We start from the raw sequence: 24,550 nt of genomic DNA, 5'->3' as shown, positions 1-24,550 counted from the left end.
TTTGTGCCCATGCCTCATGCATGTTTTCCTATTTTACTATATATACATACATATATATATATATATACACACACACACACACACATCCATTTACACACTTTAAAATTTCATATAAATTATATTATACTGTACATATTCTACACCTTTTTTTGGTGGTAACATTATGTTTTTGAAATTTATCTCTGTTGATAAATGCTAAGTGCTAACAGTATTCCATTATATGTATATATCACTACTAATTCATTCTCTTCTGATGGACATTTAAGATTCTTTCTAATTGTTCACTATTTCAAGATTTTTAATGACCATTCTTGTACTTGTTCCTCTACACACATGGGGAGGGTTACTGTAGGAGCAGAATTGCTGGGTTATAGGACTGATATATACATTTTACACTTTATTAAAATATTGTCAAATTGCCCTCTTAAGTGGTTTTAACATCGCACACTTTCTCCAGCAGTGTGAATTTGCAATGTAGTTCCAAAGATAAAGTTCCCAAAAAGTACTATACACTCTATTCTTTCCCTAGACTTAGACTCTGATCCTGCACCAATAATACTGTCTTACAAAATGGGTATCTGGGAGAAAAAGTCCCCTACTTTGTCATTTTTTGTATGGCTTTGGCTATTATTGATCTTTCACATGAATTTCTTATGATCTTTCATATAAGAGCTGATTTAAAAAAATCAGCTTTTTAAGTCCATAGAAAACCCCTATTTGGATTTTGACTGGAATCCTAATGAATTTATAGATTTAGGAAGAAACCTTTGTAAAAATAATATTTAGCATTCTCATCCATGAACATGACAGTATTTTCCATTTATTAAGTATTCTTTAATGTAGATTTCTTCTTTAATATGAATTTAAACATTTTCTCCACAAATATCTCATGCTTTTTACTAACATTTTTTCTAGGCATATTACAATTTTATTGCTTTCTTCTAAAATTTTTATTTTCAACCACTTGTTGCTGTTAAATAACAATGCAATTGATTTTTAAAAACTCATCAGCCAATTTAGTACTGAGTAGCTTATGCTGATATATCAATTTCCTCATCTACCTGATTTATCAATTAATGAGAGACCTGTACCAATATATCCCATAGCAATTGTGGATTTTCCAATTTGTCCAAATTCTGTCAAATTTTGCTTTCATATCTGAGGCATTGTTTTTCAGAAGCATGTATTTTTTTAATTAGATGGCGGCCTCTTTAGAATGTCTTTCACTAGCAAAGTCTCCTTTGCCTAATGTCAGTATGGTTAGGACTGGCTTCATTTTGATGAAGATTTTCCTGGTGTTTTCTTTTCCTCCCAACATTTTGGTATCATATTTTAGCAGTGTCTCTTGTAAATAGCATGTAGCTAGATTTAAGAACAATCTAATGTATTCTGAAGTGATGAGTTTAAGCTCATTTTTTATAACTGATGTATTTAAATTTATTACAATTAGCATATTGCCTAGATTTCTATGTAACATGATTTTTCCAGGTTCCTTTACAATCAATTGAATTTTCTTTCCTTTCCACCTCTCCATTGGTTCAGATGTTAATCATTTTCTTTATAGTTCTTTCAGTGGATCCCCTTAAGATTGTAACTGTATAGTTGACATAATTAAATCTAAGCTCATCTTTATGTACAGTCCCAAACAATATAAAGACTTTAGACTATTTTACCTACTCCTGAGTTAATAGGTGTTTGATAATTTAGTTCCACACTGTTATTATATTTAGTTTATATAGTTACAGGCAATGCTTGATTAGGTTTACCCACATGTTAAGCAATCTTTCCTCACCACTACTTCTTCCATTCTTACTTTCTGAGCTCACTCACCTACTTCCTGAAATATATTTTGTTGTTCTTTCTGCATCTATGTTAGCAGTTACTCGTATTAGTTTGTTTGGAAATGTTTTGATTTTACATTCATTTTGAAATAACATAGGTAGATATAAAATTGTAGGTAGACAGTAATTTTTTCTCAGTACTTGGAAAATACTGTTCTAATATCTTTTGGCTTGTACTGCTGTCAGGAGATGCGCTGCCAGCCGACCAGGAATCCTCTGGAAGGTGTTCTGTGTGATTATTTGCTCAGATCTTTTCTTCGGACTTCAGTCATTTTGTGATGTTTTAAAACATACTCGTACTTAATACACACTCTGGAGAATTCTGTTAATACCTTCTTGAATATGACTCTTCCCTATCTTTCTTACTAATCTTTCTGAAGTTCATGTTCAGCATATATTGGACCTTCTACTATTCTGTCTTTTCTCTTTAATATTTTCCATCTCTTTATCTCTCTGCACTGCATTCTGGAGAAAATCGTTACATATGTCTTTCAGTTAAGGACTTCACAGAAGTCCTAGTTTCTTATATTCCTACTCATTAATTTGTTCTTTTAATCATTAAGTTCATTTCTAGATATTCAATTTGCTTGTTTTCAAATATTTTTGGAAATAGGGCTTTGTATTTCTCTCAATTTTTAAATTCCCTCTTTTCATTCTTTATTTTTAAATACTGAATTTATAATCTCTATCTGATATCTCTATTATCTGAAAGTCCTTGGGTTTATAGCCTTACTGCTTGTTGGGCCTACTGATGTCCCATTGTGTTGGATCTGTTTCAAGAGTTTTTGAGGGCTCTGGAATTCTGAAATGAACTCTCATTTTCAGGGGTGCCTCACTTTTGGGACTTCTAGGACATTGGGTTGAAAGCAACCAAACCATGTAGAGAGGCTTTGGGTTTGCTTCTGTAGGCACTCAGAAATATCTCCATACACCTCTGAAGTTCCCAGACAACACAGGCACTATATCTGAACCATGGACCGGCATGGGCGAAGACTGCTTTATTGGAGAAAGTGACTCCATTTTCACCCCTCCCTAGAACCCCGGTGGAGACTTCCCTTGCCAGTGTTAACAGTCCTTCCACTAAGGAGTTACCAGCTGAGGGACCTGATCTGGTGATCTACATGGTAGTCTCAGGCCCGTTTCCCTGCCTTGCATGGGCCCAAGCACTCATCTATCCTACTATGGCTGTTAAAAGACTAGATCCTTAGAAAGTAATAAGACTGGCAATGCCCTTTAAGGCATCTACAGATGTACTACATACATTTAACTCTGGTTCTCCTTCATTCTGGCCTCTGGAGAGTTTTCTACCTTTCTGATAGCTTGACAAAGCATTTAAAAGAGTATTTGTTGGTCCCTCCAATCCCACCCCACCATTTTGATATATTCTGTAGTGAAAGGGTTTTTAATTTGCCCAGTACACTATATATTCTGGTAACCATATAGTGCTCTTAGGGCTTAGACTTTACTAGCAGCACAGGTAATGCTAATTCAGTCCCCTCTACCTCATTAAATAATTCAGCTGAGAGCAGACTGATTGCTTCATGCCTTGAAAAACAAGCAAGAATGGATACAGGTTTTAATCCCTGTTCCACCCTACTAGCCATGTGATCTTGGGCAAGTTCTTTATTCAAAAGTATTTGTTTCCTTAATTATTAAATGAAAATTGTAATTCTTGCTTCAGAAAGTTAACTGTGGATATTAAATGAGATGGTGTATATCAATTCCAAACATACTGTAGACATTCAAAAAATAGTCTCCTTCCTCTTTGTTTAGCATATGGACCTTAGGGAATTCCAAGATCTAGGATAAGAATAGCTCCTTCAGATTTATATTATATTTTATATGTTTTACTGATAAACACATTTTAACTTCTTAACAACCCTGTGAGACAGAATCCCACTTATAGATGATGACAAAAGGGCAGATTATTATTGGCAGAGCTGGGACCCAAACCCCAGGAATCCTGACTTATAGTGAAATTTCCTCCAGGGATAGTTGCTGCTTCCTAAGATACTAAAAAATCCTCCCACTGAACTAGTTTCTGAAAAGGCATCCTCAGGCCATAAATATAAAGTAGACATCAGGGGCTTAGTAAAATGCAAGAATGGAATCATGTGACCTTAAGCAAGTGGTGATAACTGAAGGACACCATACCTTGTGGAAAATCCTGATGGGAGCCATCTCTGCTCCATTTAGTGTCTTCAAAAGGAACATGGGCCAAGAGGAGGCATTCAGCCGAAATCCTGCAGCAAACATAATGGGCAACAGATAAAAAATACGTTTCAAAGGGACTGGTGATATTAAGTTTTCCCTTGGCAATCCAGCTACTCCTGCCACAACCTATGCTGTGATAGTTACAGAATCACAGACTGTTAGGAAAGGACTTAAAGGTTAAATAGAAGAAATGCCTCATTAGACAGCCGAGGAAATGAGGCACGGGAGAGGGAACGTAACTTGCCCAAGGTAATGTTGCAGAGTAAGCAGTGGAACAAAGTCCTCAATAAACTTTTCTGACTCTATGACAAGTATTATAAAATATGTATTATGATGTCTATAAAGCTTTTCTTGAAAAGTCCAAAATAGATGTGAGATAAGATTAACCAATACTTAGAAATGATCTAGACAGTAAAGTGTGAAAGGGGATAGGACAACATCTTAAGAAGAAATCAAATATGTGAACCGATACACCCAATATATCAGTAAATCTTTTTGGTTTATTTCAATATAAACTAACTCACTATTTCTCTTTCTCACTTTCTCTTCCTTTCTCTCTCTCTCTCTCTCTCTCTTTCTCTCTCTCACATGCGCACACACACACAAAAACACAGAGTACAAAACACCTTCTGATATTCATTTTTACTTAAACAATTAAGGATCAGACAATAATGAAGATTTTTACTCATTTTCCAAAAGAGTAAAAAGAAGCCCAGGGAGATTAACTGTCCATTGTCTTTCATTGTTATCATAGTTAGGTCTTCCAATTAGAGCTCCGAATGCTTCCTTCTCTTTGGCTCCAACTCTCTATTCTGAGATATTCAAAACTAGTGCTTTTTGAGAGTCTCCCCATTGCCCTCAGCTTTCCCATCCCTGACAGAAGAACAGACAGGCTGCATCAAAGCTGCGGGGCTGGAAATAACAACAACTATTATTACTGAGGAGCCTACTGTGTGCACAACACTGTGCTGATCACTTTCCATAGACCACCTACTCAAGACAACCCAAGGAAGTAAATATTATCTTCATTTAATAGACAAGAAGGGAGGTATAAAATAAACTTCTTAAGATTTCGAAGTGAGCAAATAAGAAAGATGGAAGTGAAACCCAGTCCCTTAAGTCCACACTATGGACTATGCTAAACTATCAGCATGCAGGTAAAATGAAAAAGGAAGAATCAGCTTTGGGGATTAAGTATTAATGACTATAACTGAGGAGGAGGTCATGAAAAGAGAGAAAAAAAGAAATAAGAGAGTTACTACCCCATTTGATTTAAAACTTTACATCTCAAAGCTGGCTAGGCTAAGCCGAGCTGCCCACAGTGAGAACTCATTGATATCAACAATGTTGACAGCAATGCCACATTCCTATCACTTCATCTAAAACTGCTATTGTTTACTTCCTTGCTTGCCTAGTCTTTTTTCCCCTCTGGAAAAACCCTATGTGATTTGATGTCTATGGCATGACTCTACCAACCTGGCCATGGAGTAGAAAATCATGCCATTTGAGGGCACCAGACTGCCCCACACCAAGTTGACCCAAGCTGGGTCAACTGTTTTCTGACACCATAGGCATGTCAGATCAGAGTCTTTGGCTTGGCACTGCTAAATGGAAAGCATAACTGAGAATAAAGCCAAAGTAGAGCAAGAGACAGGGAGCCATGAGAGTGTTTAAAATCCTGTGTCCAAACACACTTAGCAGCTGACCTTAACTTCTTCGTTATACAGTTAGTAATTCCTCTTTCCTCCTTTTCTCCTCCTCTAACTTGGTGTGAGTTGAGTTCTTGCATTCACAGCCAAAGGAGTCTTGACTACTTTTCCTTTGATCAGGGTAAAAAAAAAAAAAAATTTAAATTTAAATTTCTTCAGAAATTCAGGCCTAATACGTATTGACTCCTTACTACATGTTAAATTCTTCACATGCAATTTCTTTCTGGATATCTGAAATAATACCACAAGGTATTGCACTATTATTACCTTTAGTTTGCAGAAGATGAAACGGAAACTCAAGATAAATATCTTGTCCAAAGTAGTAAGTGATGAAGATTGCCAACATATGACAGTCTTACTCTAGACCTCAGGGTTTCTAACTATTCTGTTTCACTACCTCCTAGCGAGAGTAGCAGGGCAACACAGAAATGATACCAAACCAAAGAATTACTGAGGTACCTTATTTCCCCAACCCCCAAGGTGATGTGGGGCCAAATTAAAATGTATTCATAATCTGTCTCGGGCAGTCACAGATAGCATTTTAACATTGAAAGGACCCTCAGAGACCATATAGTAAAAAGATTTTATGTTGCAGACTATAAAACTAAAGTCCAGAGAGGCTAAGAAACTTATTTCTGGTCACATAAGTTGCTCTTGTAGAATCAGGCTGGACCCCTAGGACTTTTCATTTGCTCCTCTTTCATTACACTATGCTACCTTCCAAAGAAAACATTTATTATGCACATATGATATGATAGGCTCTATGTGCTATGCACTTTAAGTGGGTTACCTCATTTAATCACTACTACAACTCTGTGAATCAGCTATGAGAAGAGCAGCCAGGGAAGTTCAGGAGCCAGGCTGCCTCGATTCAAATCTAGTTCTGTCACTTAACTTACCTGATGTGCAACTTAACGGCAAATTATAAAAACCTCTCTCTGGTTTTAGTTTCTTCAACAATAAAGTGGGATAAAAACAGTAACTAGCTCAATGGGTTGTTCTAAGGATTAAAATAGGTTAAGACATGTGAAAAACTTAAAACCCAGCCTGGTATATAACAAGTGTTAGATAAATGCTAGCCATTATAGATGGAAATACTGAGTTAGAGAAATGAAGTAAAATATCTGAGGTTATTATGCTAGTAAATAGCAGAGGCAGGATTTAAGCCCAAGTCCTCTGTCTCCAGAACCTTCATTATCAATCAGCAAGTTAAGGTCTTCAAATATTTCAACACTCACCCTGCCATAGCATTTTCACTGGTAAAAGGAGTTTGGGTCATAAAATTGTGCAAGAGGGAAGAGAAGAATAAAAATAGTGATTTGAGGATCTCCTCAAATTAAGCAGTGGCCTGAGGTGCTTGTGAGGAAAAGAACAGGTGGGTCAGAAATCCCAACCTTTGAGAATGGGAGCACCTCGGTGCTCGGCCACCCATTTTCCTCTTCTTGGTCTCCAGTCTCCTCTTGGCAAACAGAACTACCAATTTATGTCCTGAGCTTAAATCCCTGCCCTGAGTGTCATGCTCAGATTTCCAACTGCCTTGTTCTGTAAGTCTACTTGCATGCTAAGAGGTCTCAAAACGAGTAAGTCTCACGCAGAACTCTGGATTTGCTGCTTGCCCCCAACTTGCTCTTTTCTCCTGTCATCTCATTTCACTTAATGGTATCACTTATTTAAATCCAGGTGGCTGAGATCAAAAGGCCTAAAAATCACCTAGGATTCCTTCCTTTCTAGCACCCCTCAAACAATTAGTCAGCAAGGCTTGATAGCGTGTGCATCTTCAAACCATTTTCTCACCATTCAAGATTTCTCAACAACCAATGACCACCTCTGATCTCACTGTACCTAAAATGCTCTAACAACTTTCTAGCTGGATTCTCTGCCTCTACTTTTGCCTCTCTATGGTATGTTTGTATTAAAAAAAAAAAACTATCAATCAGATCATATCACTGCTACGCTTACATCCCATTAAATAAATCTACGGTCTTCAGGTATGTTAACAAGGCTTACATGGTCTGGAACTTGCTTACTTCTCATAATTCATCTCCTGACACTCCTCTGCACCCCGTTCACTGATCTTTCTGTTCCTCAGACACTCCAAGCTATGTCCCTCTGCCACAAACACCCTCCCTTTTCTCAAATCTTTGTTAGTTCTTGGCTGAAATATCATCTCCTCAGAGAGGCATTCTTAGACCATTTTCCCTAGAATAGCCTTCTAAATCCTGCTCCCTTTTATTTATCCTTAGCCCTCACTGTTGTCTGAATTTCCTTTCTTTTTTCATTGTAATGTGTATGCATTTTCCAACTAGAATATAAACTCCATGAGAGTCTTACTGAACAAAGGAAAAATGTCCATTTAGTAAAAAGGTTATCAAGAATTGATGGATACTTTGTTATTCCATTTAATATTCACTAAACCCCGGTACGGCAGAGTTTATGAATGATCTAGCAGATGAGGCAACTGAAGTTCAAGGTTAAAAGTCAAGGACGAGCAACTTATCAATGGCCACATAACTAAACTTCTAAGTGGCTGAGCTAATATGATAAAGCCAGGTCTCTTTAATTCTAAACCCAGGCATGCTACAAGTGTTCTGTGTTTGTTTACCTAGGATTTCTTTTAAAAAATATTTATAAAGAACCAGTTATAAAGAGCTTCTAGATATTCCCAAGACGATGGGACACTGAGTGAGTTAGGATCCAGCTGTTTAAACAAACTTTGACCTGAGGAAGCTCTGGACTTCGACACAGATCAGCAGGTCTATAATTTAGTCATGGTTCATGCCCTCTGGTGGCGAGTGCCAGAACAGCACTCACACTCAGCAGAACCACTTGGGTATGGGCTCCACTCTCTACCAGGCCATTGTCCCATCTAATAATTCCAAGCTTTGTGAAGTTATTAGACTTTATCCCCGTCAAAATGATGCTCAACTCATTCTCTTCTCCCACAGGAGCTTTACATACATACACGTCTACAAATTCATGTACAGAAACATGCCACTCACTGTACGGCCCTGAACAACTTATTTCCCTTTCCTTGTTTCTGTATTTGTCAGATGACGACACTGAACTAAATAAAGCTATGCTTCCAAACCGAGGTTGAGTAGACTATCTCAATTTTACCATACACATGAAAGAAAGGAGAAATGAAACTGACAGAGAGGTGCTGAACACACAGGGTGTCTTCCCTGAGGAAGAAGTGATCCAGCAGGACTATCAGGGAAGACTGGATTCCTTTTAGCTCTGATAGGATTCCATCCCTATATTGCTGTTACACTCCCAAATATACTCTCAAACACAAGTTAACTCAGATTAATTTAATTAATTTAATTGGTTGTGACTAATCTTGAGATAGGTATATACATGGGTCTGGCAGGGTCCTTGCTGTAAAGAAGAGGGAGTTTAGTGAATATTTTTTAAATTGTCTTTGTAAAATAAGCATTTAAGACAACATGGTTAAATAAACTTCCAAAGTTTTGGGCTATTTCTACCCCCACAGGGGGTAAAGAGTTTTGTAAAGAGTTCAAATTCTGTGATTACAAAAAAAGATGTGTATCTTTTTAAAACCCCTTTTCTATTGACAGGCCCTGGAGGTTACTTAGCAAATGAAAAGACTGGTCAGGGACAGAAATATACAAAGAGTTCCTTTCAAGTCAAGGTACCACATATACCCCAGAGCATGTGACAGCTTACTGACTAGGCCCTTGGTACTGGGATTCTGACACATTTCACTGGGGGCAGGGTGGGGAAGCCTCACCAGAAGCCAGCCTCTGTTATAGACCAGGGACTCTCAAATGTGGACACTGGAATCCCCTGGGGGAGCATTAAAGAATACACTGGTTCCACCCAGAATCAGAAATTCTGATTTAACTGATCTGAGGTAATGCCTAGGCACTGAAAGTTTTACGAGCTCTCTGGGTGATTCTAACTGGCAGCCAAGTTTGAGAACCAGTGATCCAAACAGTCTTGTTTAGAAGAAATAATCACAGTCAGAATAGGTCAGTAAAACAAAGGAGTGTGAGGAAAAGGTTGGCAGCATTGAGCTAATAATGTCACCTGAGGGTCATTCTACCTTTCCACCTTTTCCCCTGGAGGACTCCGTAAGGGAGTATGAATCTTCCTTTTGTGAACAGAACACACATACATACACATATAAATCATACAAGATTTTACAAGAGAAGAAAGCTCTTCTAGAGCAATGTTTCCCAAATATAGACCAATTTTGTTAAGAGTCTCGGGAGAGTCATTTTACCATGCAGAATCCCAAGCCCCATTACCTAGAGATTCTGATTCAGCAACTCTGGGGAGAGGTCCAGAGGAGGCCTGGGGAACATGAACACACACACATATATATGTATAATTACATACATAATTTATTTAAACTTTTTATTTTGAAAAATATTAAACCTAGAGAAAAGTAGCAAAAACAGTACATGAACTATGTACCCTTCACCTAGATTCAACAACTAATAACATTTCACCATATTTGTTTTCCATCTATCTACATACTTTGTCCTCTGAACTATGAGAAAGTCAGAGACATAGTGACACTTCACTTCTAAATACACCAGTACATTTGTCCTCAGAACAAGGACATTCTCCTTTAAAACTGTAATATTGTCATACCCAAGAAATTTCATTAAAAATATCCTCAATTCTCTCCAAAATGTCCTTTATGGCTGTTTAATTTTTTTAAATACAAGAATTGATCAAAAATTACATTTTGCATTTGGCTGTCATGTTCCTTTAGTCTCCTTTAATCTACAGCAGTCCTGTTGGCTTTTGTTTTTTTCATGAAACTGATATTTTTGAAGACCGTGGGTTAGCTGTTTAACAGAGTATCCCACAACTCAGATTTTTTTCTGATTGTTTCCTTATGTTTACATTCATACTAAACAGTTCTGACAAAAACACATGTGATATTGAATACTTCTCACTTCATTACTTTAAGAAGCACATAATGTCAGTATGTCTAATTATTGATGATACTAAATTTGATCACTTGTTAAGGAGTGACTGACAGATTTCTTCATTATAACTTCTCTTTGTAATTAATAGGTAATCAGTGGTAGAAAAACAGTGAGACTATGTGAATATCCTATTCTCTGGTAAGCTTTTCTTACTCAATGCTTTTAGCATTCATTGATTATCCTCACCTGAATCAATTAAAATGGTGGTTGCAAAATGGTAATTTTCTATCATTCTTTCTATATTTATTAGCTGGCATTCTGTAATTAGACCTTTTCCTGAAACTCTAAAATTTTTTGTGTCTACACTAGGGACCCATGGATGTCAATACCACTGTTCTTTCGTTTTCATTATTCTTTCTGATATTCATATTGTTCCAATTTTGGCTGGTCAGAGCTCCTTCAAGCTGGCTCCTGTGTCTTTCTGCTATGTCCTCATTATTCTTTGAGACTTCTTTTCTTTCTGGCATAATAGAATGTTCCAAATTCATCTTACATTTTCTCTTCTGCTCAGCCTTGGAATAAGTCATTCCTCCAAGGAGCCATGATTCCATCTAGTGAAGAATGGGATTTAGAAACCACATTGCTACTGAGGTGTCATTACTTCTAGACCTTTTAAATGAACAGAACTTATAAAATTATAATACAACTATATATAAAGTTATATACATTTTTTAAGTTTAGGAGTTCATATAGATACCTCCAATTTCAAATTCTATACTACAGGGTTCTTCATCTTCCACATCTCTCATTTGTATCTTATTTACTCATTTGCTCTATCTTCAATGCATGCACAATCACTTCAGATTATTAAGGATAACCCACTAACATTAAGAAAACATCAGAATTTATCTGAAGTTTCTATTTTTTCTTTGAAATATATTCCCTTAAGGGTATACTGTGAAGGTTCTGTTTTCAAGGTACTGGAATTAATTCTTTCTTCAATGTTGTTATAATATCCATTTGATACACAGCTCAGTTTGTTTCTGTTTGTAATCAATTTTAGGTTATGATTTGTTCTTGTTTCTGGTTTAATTTTGTTTTTTGAGTAAAATATTTATATAACACAAAAGTCAAGAGACTATAAAAAGAGTATTCTTAGAAAAGTCTCACTCTCATTGCTATACTTTCGACCCTATTCCCAGACACTCCCAATAGGTGATCTTTTCTTTATTTTCTGACTTAACATTCCTATGTTTCTTCTTATAAAAGTATGTATGCAAAATATATAATTTCATGTATAAGATGTACATGTGTGTATATATATTTCCCTTTCTCAAGAGTGGCATCAAGGACATTCACATTGTTGTACAACTATCACCACCATCCATCTCCAGAACTTTTTCATCTTCCCCAAGTGAACTCCGTACCCATTACAGAATAATTTGCCATTCCTCCTACACTACCAGCTCCTGGCAACCAGCATTCTATTTTCTCTATGAATTTGCCTTAATTAGGTATCTTGTATAAGTGGGATCATACAATGTTTGTCCTTTTGTGACTGGCTTATTTCACTTAGCATAATGTCTTCCTCCAAACTCATCTACATTGTAGCATGGGTCAGAATCTCTTTCCTTTTTAAGCTTCAATAATATTCCATTGTATGCATATGACACATTTTGTTTAACCATTCTTCCACTGATAGACACTTGAGTTGCTTTGATATTTTGGCTATTGTGAATAATGCTTCTAAATATAGGTGTACAAATATCTGCTTGAGTCCCTACTTTTGTTTTGTCTATATACCTAGAAGTGGAAACACTGAATTACATGGTAATTCTGTATTTCATTTTTTGAAGAAATGCCATATTGCTTTCCATAGTGGCTGCACTATTTTATATTCCCATCAATAGTGCGCAAAGATTCCAATTTCTCTATATCCTCACCAATACTTCTTGTTTTCTATTTATTTGATAATAGCCATCTCAATGGGTATGAAATAGAGTATCAGTGTAGTTTTGATTTGTATTTTCCTAATGATTAGTGACGCTGAGATCTCTTCATGTGCTTATTGATCATTTGTATATCTTTAGAGAAATGTCTATTCAAGTCCTTTGCTCATTTTTAAATCAGGTTGTTTGCTTTTGTTGTTGAGTTGAAGGATGGTCTTTTTGGTTTTGTTTTTTAATATTCTGGATATTAACCTCTTATCTGATACATGATTTGCAAATATTTTCTCTTATTCTGTGAGTTCCTTTTTCACTTTGTTGATATTGTCCACTGATGAAAAAGATTTTAATTTGATGTAGTCCAATTTAACTATTTTTTTTCTTTTTGTTGCCTGTGCTTTTGGTGTCATTTCCAAGGAATCACTGCCAATTCCAATATCATGAAGCTTTTCCCCTGTATTTTCTCCTACGAGTTTTATAGTTTGAGCTCCTACATTTAGGACTATCATCCACTTGGAATTAATTTTATATATATGGTCCAGCTTCATTTTTTTTGTTATGTATATATCCAGTTGGCTCTGCACCAGTTACTGAAAATCCACTGAACTGTCGTGGTACCGTTGTTGAAAATCAACTGAGCATAAATGTATGAGTTTAATTCTGGACACTCAAACCTAATCCACTGATCTGTAAGTCTATCTTTATAACAGTCCCACATATCTTGGGCACTGCTGCTTTGTAAGAAGTTGTGAAAACAGGAAATATGAATCCTAGGTAGTATGCTAATTTCTGTTAAAGGTCAGATGACTTTCTTGCTTAGCTATCTTAATGTGGTGAATTTCACTAATGATTTCTCTAAAGTTAAATCTTCTTTCATTCCCAGAAAAAAACCACTACTTTGATTTGATAAATTGTTTTTTAAATATGATGAATTCTAATTCCTAATATTTAAGACTTTTATAAAGATATTCATACGAGGAATTGTACATATACGTGTGTGTGTGTGTGTGTGTAATTTAAATTATGCTTGGGTATCAAAATTCTACCTGCCTCATAAAAAGAATCTGGATGTTTTCCTACTTCTCTATTACCTAGAACAGCACTGTCCAGTAGAGTAGCCACCAGTCACATAGGCTTTTTAACTTTAAATTGCAATTAAACAAAATTAAAAATCCAGGTGCTTCTTTAAAAAAAAAAAAAAAAATCAGGTCCTTAGTTGCAGTAGCCTCATTTTAAGTCTCCTTTAATTTTTGGAAAATTTTCTTATAAGTATTAGTTGTTTCATGGTTTAGTTCGTCTTCTTCAGAGGCTCTAATTATACATGCATATATACATTCACATATATGCACTGAATCTTTGTTGACTATGTTCTATATCTAACAGCTCCTTTCTGATAACTTTTAAACCTTTCCTAATATTTATTTTTATTCTCTTGGTTGTTTTTATTTCTCTTCTCAATGTCCCTTACTATATTTTCAGTTACATCTACTGTCCATTGGGCATCCTAGAATTGAGTCTGCAATTGAGATTATTTTGTCTTTAATTTTTTTCTTGAGCTTGGACAATTCTATTTTCACATCTTCCCGTATATTGTACATTTCTAGTCTGACTTTTAGAATTTATGATTCATGGTGCTTTCTTCATACCTGTCAATACTTATTTAATTCAAATTGGGTTGTTGTGCAAGAGTTTTCTTCTGGTTAGTCATTGATTTTGGCAGAATTTTCAGTAGTAAAAATGGTTTTATCCTCATCTTTGGTTTTTCATCATATAGAACCTTTTAACAGATGTTGACTGCTGTTTCTTAATAATTTGAAATGTCTTATATTTTCCTGGACCAGCAAAAACAGGAGGTTTTATTTTGGCAGGGATCTCGGGTTATGAATTTTCTGTTGACATAGTGAAATGCAGTTTCTTTAGTAGATGAGCCTGTTGGGATAGGATGGGAAGACTGGTGTGCCTTTTGACTTTATGATTCTCTTCTGTTTCTGTATAATTCTGAATTACAACCCCTGCTTCCTTTTTCTCCTTTAACATAGATCTACCCTTCCCCAAAGACAGTTATCTTCTCAAGAGTGCTCTCCCTAGTCTCTCACACTTTCAATTTACTCTCTTCTTTTGGATTCCTCAGTAGTCAATGCTCTAATCAAGTAGGTCTTAGCTCTGTTCTCAGTATTTCCCACTCTAAATTGGATTATCTTTTCCTGGAGGTGATTTTGATTGTGTTAGGCCCCCATTGCCCTCCCCTGTTTAAATGCAATTTCTACCCACATAAAACTATTATTCTGGTATAGTTCCTGAGTTAGGAACTAGCTCTAATGGTTTCAGACCTTTATATCTGAACAAGTAGACAACATGTAATTGAAATCTGTGGTATTTTTGACTCCCAGTAATATTTAAACATGAATTATGGGTGCGTTGGTTTGGTTTCCTTTTTGATCTGTTTATTTCTAGAGAATTTATCAAAAGATTGTGATTTAAATCATCACCATTATCCTCGGGAGCTTATTAGTTGATCCTTGAATGAATTGGGGGTTAGGGATGCTGACCCTCCCTGAAACCCATGCACTAAAAAATCATGTGTAACATCTGACTCCCCTAAAACGTAACGACTGAGCTTTAGTAGTTAAAACCTTAATGATAAAAAAAAACTTAATGTAAAGATGTACTTATCGAAATAAATCTATGTATAAAATGGAACTGTGCAGTTCAAACCTATGTTGTTCAAGGGTCAACTGTATTTTTAATAGCCTATCAAGATGTTTCTAAATCGCAATTCATAGAGCAGATTGAGCATTATACAGTGCTATGCAGGAATGAGAAATATTTCCATACTACTAAGAAGTCATCTTTAAGATATTTCATTAAATAGAAGAAAACAAGGTTAAGACAGTATGTATAGTATGCTGTCATTTGTATTTAAGTGGGAAATATATATGTAAATATGTACACACACAGACACACACACAAATATATTTGTATTTTTAATAAATGGAGTATAAACTATAAAATTAAAAGAAAGTGGCTGCCTATGGTAGAAGAAAGGAATAAGGTGAAGGGGATTTCTCTGAACATACTTTGTTTTATGGATTTGACTTTAAGAATGATGTGTATAAAAAATGATGTATTCCACATATATATTTATAAAGGAACATTTCTTAAAAGCAATCTCTAATAATTTTTTAAAAATACAAGCAGGGATCCCTGGGTGGCTCAGCGATTTAGCACCTGCCTTCGGCCCAGGGCGTGATCCTGGAGTCCCGGGATCGAGTCCTGCGTTGGGCTCCCTGCACGGAGCCTGCTTCTCCCTCTGCCTGTGTCTCTGCCCCTCTGTCTCTCATGAATAAATAAATAAAATATTTAAAATAAATAAATAAATAAAAAATACAGGGGCTCTTGGGTGGCTCAGTTAGTTGTGTTTGACTCCTGATTTTGGCTCAGACTGTGATCTTAGGGTCGTGGGATTGAGCTTCACATTGGGCTCTATGCTCAGCAGGGAGTCTGCTTGAGGATTCTCTCCCTCTGTCCCTTCCCCCACTCACATGCTCTCTCTCTCTCTCTAAAATAAATAAATAAATCTTAAAACATGCAATAAACGAACCTAAGTTTATATCAAGTTGGTGGCACTGCCACCCAGATAGAAACCAATCCAAACAACCTTATAATGTATTATTGACTATACTTCACCTGAGGGTAAGAAAAAAGAAATGCAAATAACTCAAATACTGTCAGTAATGATTATAGTGGTAAGTGTTTGTATTATTATTCTGAGACTCTTGTATGTATACTGTAGGATAAAACAAATGGGTTATTTTGTTAATGACATGGAAAACTAGGGTTTTGTTGTGATATAGAGGAGAGACAGACTTAAGACAGTAAAGACAAAGTAAATAAAAACACCATTTGTCCTGAATTTTGGCAGGATGTATCAATTATGAACTAATGATTTTATCTTTACTACTAATAATAAGGCAGTTCCTATCTATGCCAAAAAGATGCAGAAAGAATGAATTAACCCAGTAGAGGTGAGCACTCTAGCGTTCAGATTATAGTCTCTAAATATCATTTCCCACTAAAAGGAACCCAGGCACTTAAAAGATAACTGACTCCATATTGGGGGTAGATAATATAGAAGATGAGCCTGGAACATTTTGAAATTTTAAAAATCCAAGAGAGCTATCAAGCAATAAAGAGTCAGGAGACCATTTGATGACGCTCCTATACAGCCAATGATGGGACAAATCAAGAATCAATAAGAATAATTAGTGTAATGTAATAAAACATCAAATATGTATTAATTCTTGGATTTATGATACTAAACAGTAACAAAAAAACTGTCCATAAATATTTTTGGAGGATGGTATTAAGCCAATTCATTATTTTGAATATTGGTAAAGAAAAGAATCAAGCATTTAAGCTTTCTTCCATGAATGATATCCTCATAATATCCAAATAAATGATGTAAGTTTAATAGACATATTCCATTTAATTTATGTGGATGGAATTATAAGACTAAAATTCCCCATTTTGCAACCATAATGAATTGATTGATCTAAATCAGGGGTCAGCAAATTATAGCCAGAAGGCTGGTAATCTGTTTTTGTAAATACAAGATTTTGTTGGAATACAGCCTTGCTCATTTGTTTGTGTATTGTCTATAGCTACAATGACAAAGGTGACTAGTTGCCAACAGAGAAATGTATGGCCAGTAGGCCTGAAAGTTTTGCTGTCTAACCCTCTAAGAAAATGTGTCAACCCTTGATCCAGACCACAAGTAGTAGTGGCTGCTACATTATAAAATGAAAGATAACAAGACCATATATGTTTCTTATTAGAAATAAACTCCACCACCACCTATGAAATATTCTTATGAAAAAATTAAACCTGAACCTGATCCATCCTCTAGATCTAGCTGCCAATTTCTAGGAAAGAGAGAACAGAGAAACATGTCAAATGATACCACAGAGATATAATCAGCAAAATCTAATTGTGAGAGATATCAAAGACAAATTATTTAGGTTCTTTAACATGTAAATTGTGAGAAAAAATTAAGAGAGAAGGAGAACTCATGGATTAAAAGAGACTTAAAGGACATATCAACCAACTACAATATGTGGATCTTATTTGAATCCTGATTCAAAGAAACTTAAGAGAGAGAGAGAAAGAAGGAGAGACAGACAGACAGACAACAGGTAAAATTTAAACACTGAGTAAATATTTGTGGTTATTAAGAAATTATCATTAGTTTATTTACATATGATGTCATTATGATTACATTTTAAAAATATTATCTATGAGACAGAGTTACTAAATATTTAATGACAGAATGATATGATGTTTGGGCAATTGGGCAGGAGGGGGCAGGGAGTATGTGCAGGTACAAATAAAACAAGATTGATTATGTACTGATAATTATCAAGGATAAAGAATATATGGGCATTCACTGCGCTACTCTACTTTTATGTTTGGAATTTTATATTACAAATATATTTTTTTTAATGGGGGATAATATTCAGTAACTACCTGTGGTCTCCTGCAAATGACAGCTGTCTCCTAATGCTCAATTTACTACAACCTTCTGAGGGGAACATAGCCCATAGCTCATCACCCATCTCTCTCTCTCTCTTCTCTGTTGAGACTCACTCCAACAGTGATTGATAGTAATTGATAAGATGGGCTAAATCACTTCGATATACTGAGGAGAAAAAAAGGTAAAATCTAGTGGGGTTATTAGTTTAAGTAAAATAATACAAATTAATTCAAAGTGAGAATATGACAAGGACCAAGTGAGAATTTAGGGGAAAGGAAAGAAGGAACCCCAATAACAGTCATCATTTTACTGGGAAATTTTCTCTCACCTCTTATAATCACTGTAGGATTTGGCAAAAGCTCTGTGGTTTTCTGAGGCAGGTTAAATGATAAGACCTCCTTCCATTCTGTCTCTGAGGGTAAATAGGAACTGACAAAGAAGGATGGAAGGTGTGGTTTCTAGTTGGAAAAAGGACAGCTTAAGCGAAGTTTGGATATCATAAGCTAATGTAGAGAAGAATATGTCCAGATTTTACAACTCATTTCATTTTGGGTGGGCCTTTTCTTTTGGTCATATGAGAAAGAAGGAATAGGTGGGGGATCCTAGGCTTTCCCATAATAGGATGTACAATTTTGGAAGATAACTAATTGGCTAAGGAGAGCTTGGGTCTATTTACTCACCCAGAGGGGGCTGCAGCATACCCCCATTCTTCTCACAGTTCCCAATAGGCTGGATTTCAGCTGAGTCAACCAGCCGCCAGAAGTCATTCTTGTTGTCGCTACCATCAAGGCGAAGGCGGAGGCGGGCACCTGTCAGTCCAACTACTGTGGCAATACACGTGGATGTGGTGTTCCTGGGGTCCTGTGCTTCCAATTTCATGCTGATCTTGAACTCGTTGCTTGGAGGTGTGTAGGACTGAGAAAAACAAGCCATGGGGATTAGGAAGACTAAGAGTAAATGGCATTTTCAGTAAGGATGTTACGAGATGGAACCTGACAATTTATGTTTTGGACTGAAATTGGTTAGAGCTGGCCTGAGTCAACTGCCTTGAACTATTCCCTAATCCTTAGGAAGGGTTTCATGTAAAAGAAAGACTAGAAGGTAAGATGAAGGGGAAAAAAATTACTTTCCAAAGAAGCATCAAATACTGACTCTCACTAGTAAGAAAAGCACAGCAGTGTCTCAAATGGTCCTGATTTAAATGCTTTCTCATCCTATCTTCTCCAGCATCTTAACTCTCCAGGTAGTCATAAAATTTTCTTCTCAGAAATCATCCTATTAAAATCTCATATCCTTAGTGTCTCTTAATGGAGCATTTCAGTGTATTGGTTTGTATACTCACCACACAGATTATTGGGGGTTAATATTTTTCTTCTCTTGACACTAACTTATAAAATCAATTCATATTTTAAAACAATTTTAATTATAATTGACATACCATAAACTATACACTTTGTTAAATCTGGACATATGTAGACACCCATGACACCATATATATCACATACACCCTTGAAGCCATCACCACAATCAAGATAATGAAAATGGACACACTCCCAAGGTTTTTCATGTCCCTTTATAATCCCTGTCTAGCCCTACCCAGACTCCTGTCACTTTCTATCACTGTAGATTGACTGGTTTGCATTTTATAGTCTTAAGAGGAATCATAGAGAATATATTCTTTCTGTGTGTGTCTAGCTTCTTTCACTCAACATAATTATTCTGATATCCATATTGCTGAATATATCAACAATTCATTTTATGTTTTAAAAGACTTTATTTTTTAGAGCAGTTTTAGGTTCAGAAGAAAACTGACAGAAAGGTGAAGAGATCTCCCATACACACCCTGGCCCTACACATGCATAGTCTCCCGTTATCATCCCCCGCCACAGCAGTACATTTGTTACAATGATAATTACCCAAAGTCCCTAGTTTATGTTAGGGTTCTCTCTTGGTATTGTACATTCTGTATGTTTGGTCAAATGTATAATGACATTTATTTGTGATTATAGGATCATACAAAATAGTTTAAATGCCTAAAAAATCCTCTGTGCTCTGCCTATTTATCCCTCACCCACTCAACCACTGGCAAACACTGATCTTTTTAGGGTCTCAATAGTTTTGTCTTTTCCAGAACGTCACATAGGTGGAATTGTACAGCATGCTTTTTCAGACTGGCTTCTTTCCCTTAGTAATATGCAGTTAAGTTTTCTCCATGTCTGTTCATGGATCAATAGCTTATTTCTTTTTAGGGCTGAAGTACATCCCATTGTTTGGCTATACCAGTTTCTTCATTCACCTACTGAAGGGTAGCTTCCAAGTTTTGGCAGTTATGAATAAAAGTGCAATAAACATCTATGCACAGGTTTTTGTGCAGATAAAAATTTTAAAATCCTTTGGGTAAATACCAAGGAATATGATTGCTAGATTGTATTTAGTAAAAGTATGTTCAGTTTTGTAAGGAATCACTAACCTATCTTACAAAAATGGTTGTGTAATTTTGCACTCCCACTAACAATGAACAAGAGTTCCTTTTGCCCCACATCCTCACCAGCTTTCAGTGATGTTAGTGTTCTGGATTTGGGCCATTCTAATAGGTGTGTAGTGGTATCTCACTACTGTTATTTTGTGTTTGTTTCTCTGAGGATACATGATGTGGAACATCTTTCACATGCTTTTTTGTCATCTGCCTGTCTTCTTTGGTGAGGTATCTATTAAGATCTTTGGCCCATTTTTTAATCAAGTTGTTTTCTTTTTTTTTGAGACTTTAAGCATTCTTTGTATATTCTGGATAACATTCCTTTATGAGATATGCCTTTTGCAAATATTTTCTACGAGTCTATGGCTTAACTTCTTATTCTCCTGACACTGTCATTCTTAGAGCAGAAGGTTTTAATTCTAATGAAATCCAGCTTATCAATTATTTCTTTCATGGATAGTGCCTTTCTAAAAAGTCATTACCACACCCAAAGTCATCTTGTTCTTCTCCTATGTTATCTTCTAGGAGTTTTATAGTTTTGAGTTAGACATTTAGTCTCTGGCCTGCTTTGAGTTAATTTTTGTGGTGTAAGGCTGTGGTGTAAGGGTGTAAGGCTTCTATCTAGATTCCTTTTTTTTTTTTTTTTTTTGCATGTGGCCGTCCAGTTGTTTAAGTGCTATTCATTGAAAAAACTATCATAGCTCCAATGTATTGCTTTTGCTTCTTTATCAAAGATCAGTTGTCTTTACTTATATGGAACTATTTCTTGACTCTCTATTCTGTTCCACTGATACATCTGGCTCTTCTTTTGCAAATACCACACTGTCTTGACTCCTGTTTATTTACAACGAGCCTTTAAGTTGGATAATGTCAGTATTCCAACTTGTTTTCCTTCAATATTATGTTGGTTATTCCAGATATTTTCTCTCTCCACATAAACTTTAGAATCAATTTTCCACAAAATAACTCGCTGTAATTTTGATTAGGCTTGCATCAAATCTATAGGTCACACTGGGAAGAACTGACATCTTGACAATATTGAGTCTTTTTTTTTTTTTAAGGTTTTATTTACTTTATTTATGAGAAAGAGAGAGCGAGCAAGCAAGTGGGAGGAAGTGCAGAGGGAGAGAGAATCTCAAGCAGATGCCACACGAAGCCTGATGTGAGGCTCAATCACTACACCCTGAGATTATGACTTGAGCCAAAATCAAGAGTTGGCCGCTTAACTCACTGAGCTACCCCAGAACCCCAAGTCTTCCTATTCTTGAACATGAACTGTTTTTAGCTCTTTGATTTCAACACCAGAATTTTATAGTTTTCCTCATATAAATCTTGCATATATCCTGTTAGATATATACCTAAATATTTCGTTTTTGGAGGTGCTAAATGGAATTGAGTTTTTAATTGCAAATTCCACTTGTTCATTACAGTATAAAGCAAAATGACTGACTTATATATATTAACCTTGTATCTTGCAAACTTGCTATAACTGCTTATTAGTTCTAGGAGGGTTTAATTATGTCATCTGCAAAGAGTTTTAATTTTTCCTTGCCAATCTGTATATTTTTTTATTTCCTTTTCTTGTGTTTTTGCAGTATCTAAAACTACCACTATGATACTGAAAAGGAGAGGTGAGAGGAGACGTCCTTGTCTTGCTCCTGATCTTAGTGGGAAAGCTTCTAGTTTCTCACCATCAAGTGTAATGTTGGCTATAGGATTTTTGTAAATACTATCACTCCACAAACTATTCTGATTTCATCCATATTGTTGAAGGCATCAATAATTTACTTCTTTTTATTTCTGAGTAGTACATGTTGATAAGCATTTGGTGTGTTTCCAGTTTTTGATTATTAACAAATCTTCTACGAACACCCATATGTAAATCTCTTTATGGAAATATATTTTCTTTTCTCTTGGGTAACTATCTAAAAGTGAAACGGGTGGATCATATGGTATGTATTTGTTTAACTCACATACCAGAAAATTAACCTTTTTACAGTGTATAACTTGGTGGTTGTTAGTATATTCAGAGTTGCGCAAACATCACTTCATCTAAATTTAGAACATTTTCATCATCCCTCCAAAGAATTCCCATACCTATTAGCAGTCTCTCCCCATTCTGCCCTCATCTCAGTCCCTAGAAACCATTAATCGTCTGTTTCTATGGATTTGCCTATTCTGAAGATTTAATATTATATGTGAGTGGTTCCTTTCTTTACTTAGCATAATGTTTTCAGGGTTAATCTATGTTGTAGCATTTATCAGTACTTCATTTTTATTGACGACTAATATTCCATTGTATGGACATACTACATTTTGCTTAACCATTTATCAGTTGATAGACATTTGAGTTGTTTCCTCTTTTTGGCTATTATGTATAATGTACGTAACATGTACAATATTATATAACATACAATATATGTATAATGATGCCATTTGTGTGTGTTTCATGTGGTCATATGTTTTCCCTTCTCTTGTGTATAACTAACAGTGAGAATCCTGGGTCATGTGCTAATTCTATGTTTAAAATTTTGAGGAACTTCTAAACTTTTCTAAAGAGGCTACTGCATTTTACAATCTAACCAGTAATACAAAGGTTCCAATTTCTTCATAGCCTTTTTATTTTTTAAAAAGATTTTATTTATTTATTCATGAGAGACAGAGAGAGGCAGAGACATAGGTAGAGGAGCAGCAGGCTCCCCATGGAGGGATTCTGGGATCACATCCTGAGCCGAAGGCAGACTCTCAACCACTAAGCCACCTAGGCATCCCTATTGTCTGCCTTTTTAATTTCAACTACCCTAGTAGATGTGAAGTGGTATCTCACTGCAGTTTTGATTTACATTTCCCTACAGATTAACGATGTTAAACATCTGTTATGTGCTTATTGGTCACTTGTGTATATTTGGAGAAATATCTATTCAAATTCTTTGCCCATTTAAAAATTAGGTTGTCTTGGGATCCCTGGGTGGCGCAGTGGTTTGGCGCCTGCCTTTGGCCCAGGGCGCGATCCTGGAGACCCGGGATCGAGTCCCACGTCGGGCTCCCAGTGCATGGAGCCTGCTTCTCCCTCTGCCTATGTCTCTGCCTCTCTCTCTCTCTCTCTCTCTCTGTGTGACTATCATAAATAAATAAAAATTTAAAAAAATAAATAAAAATTAGGTTGTCTTAACTACTGAGTTTTAAGAGTTTTTCATATGTTCAATTTACAAGTTCCTTAGCAGATATGATTTGCAAATATTTTCCCATTCTGTGGGTCATATTTTCACTTTCTTGATAGTGTCCCTGGAAGCACAAAAGCTTTTAATTTTTATGAAGTATAAACTATCTTTTGTTGTTTGTGCTTTTGGTGCCATATCTAAAAAACCACTGCCTAATCCAAGGTCATGAAGTTTACTCCTACATTTTCTTCTGAGGGTTCTACAGTTTTAGCTCTTACATTTAGGGCTATCATCTACTTCGAGTTAATTTTTGTATATCATGTGGAGGTAGGGTGCAACTACATTCTTTTGTATGTGCATATCCAGTAGTCCCTGCACCAATTGTTGAAAATACCACTGAACTGTCTTGGCATACTCATCCAAAATCAATTGAACATAAATGCATGAGTTTATTTCTGGACTCTTGAGTCTAATTCATTGATTTATATGTTTATCTTTATGCTAGTACCACAATGTCTTGAGTATTGCAGCTTCATAGTAAGTTCTGAAATCAGGAAATGTGATTTTGTTCTCCATTTCCAACATTGTTTTGGCTATTTTGGTTCCATTGTGTTTCTTTAAGAATTTTAGGATAACCTCAATTTCTAGAAAGTAGCTACCTGGGATTTTGATAGGAATTACACCAAATTGATAGATTATTTTGGAGAGCATTGCTGTCAGCTGTCTGATTTGCCAATATTTTCCAAGACTATGGCTTATATTTCCTTCT

The 24,550-nt window shown here is 35.8% G+C and overlaps 1 protein-coding gene across 28 annotated transcripts in view; it reads right to left on the bottom strand.

Moving 5' to 3' along the window:
• SCMH1 (Scm polycomb group protein homolog 1) overlaps positions 1-24,550 on the bottom strand; it is a 179,607-nt gene that overhangs the window by 81,128 nt on the left and 73,929 nt on the right. For 20 of the 28 annotated variants that reach the window (XM_072723689.1, XM_072723690.1, XM_072723670.1 and 17 more), the window contains 2 exons: positions 18,825-19,059; positions 3,996-4,084 (listed from right to left, as the gene is read on the bottom strand). In XM_072723689.1, the coding sequence (XP_072579790.1) occupies positions 3,996-4,084; positions 18,825-19,059 (324 nt within the window). Of the gene's footprint in view, positions 1-3,995; positions 4,085-10,035; positions 10,082-18,824; positions 19,060-24,550 lie in introns of all 28 variants that reach the window. The other 8 variants (XM_072723681.1, XM_072723678.1, XM_072723680.1 and 5 more) reach the window with 1 other exon arrangement.

The sequence above is a fragment of the Vulpes vulpes genome, chromosome 10 (genome assembly GCF_048418805.1).
Source record: "Vulpes vulpes isolate BD-2025 chromosome 10, VulVul3, whole genome shotgun sequence".
NCBI lineage: Eukaryota > Metazoa > Chordata > Mammalia > Carnivora > Canidae > Vulpes > Vulpes vulpes.
This window is presented reverse-complemented; position numbering and strand designations above follow the sequence as displayed.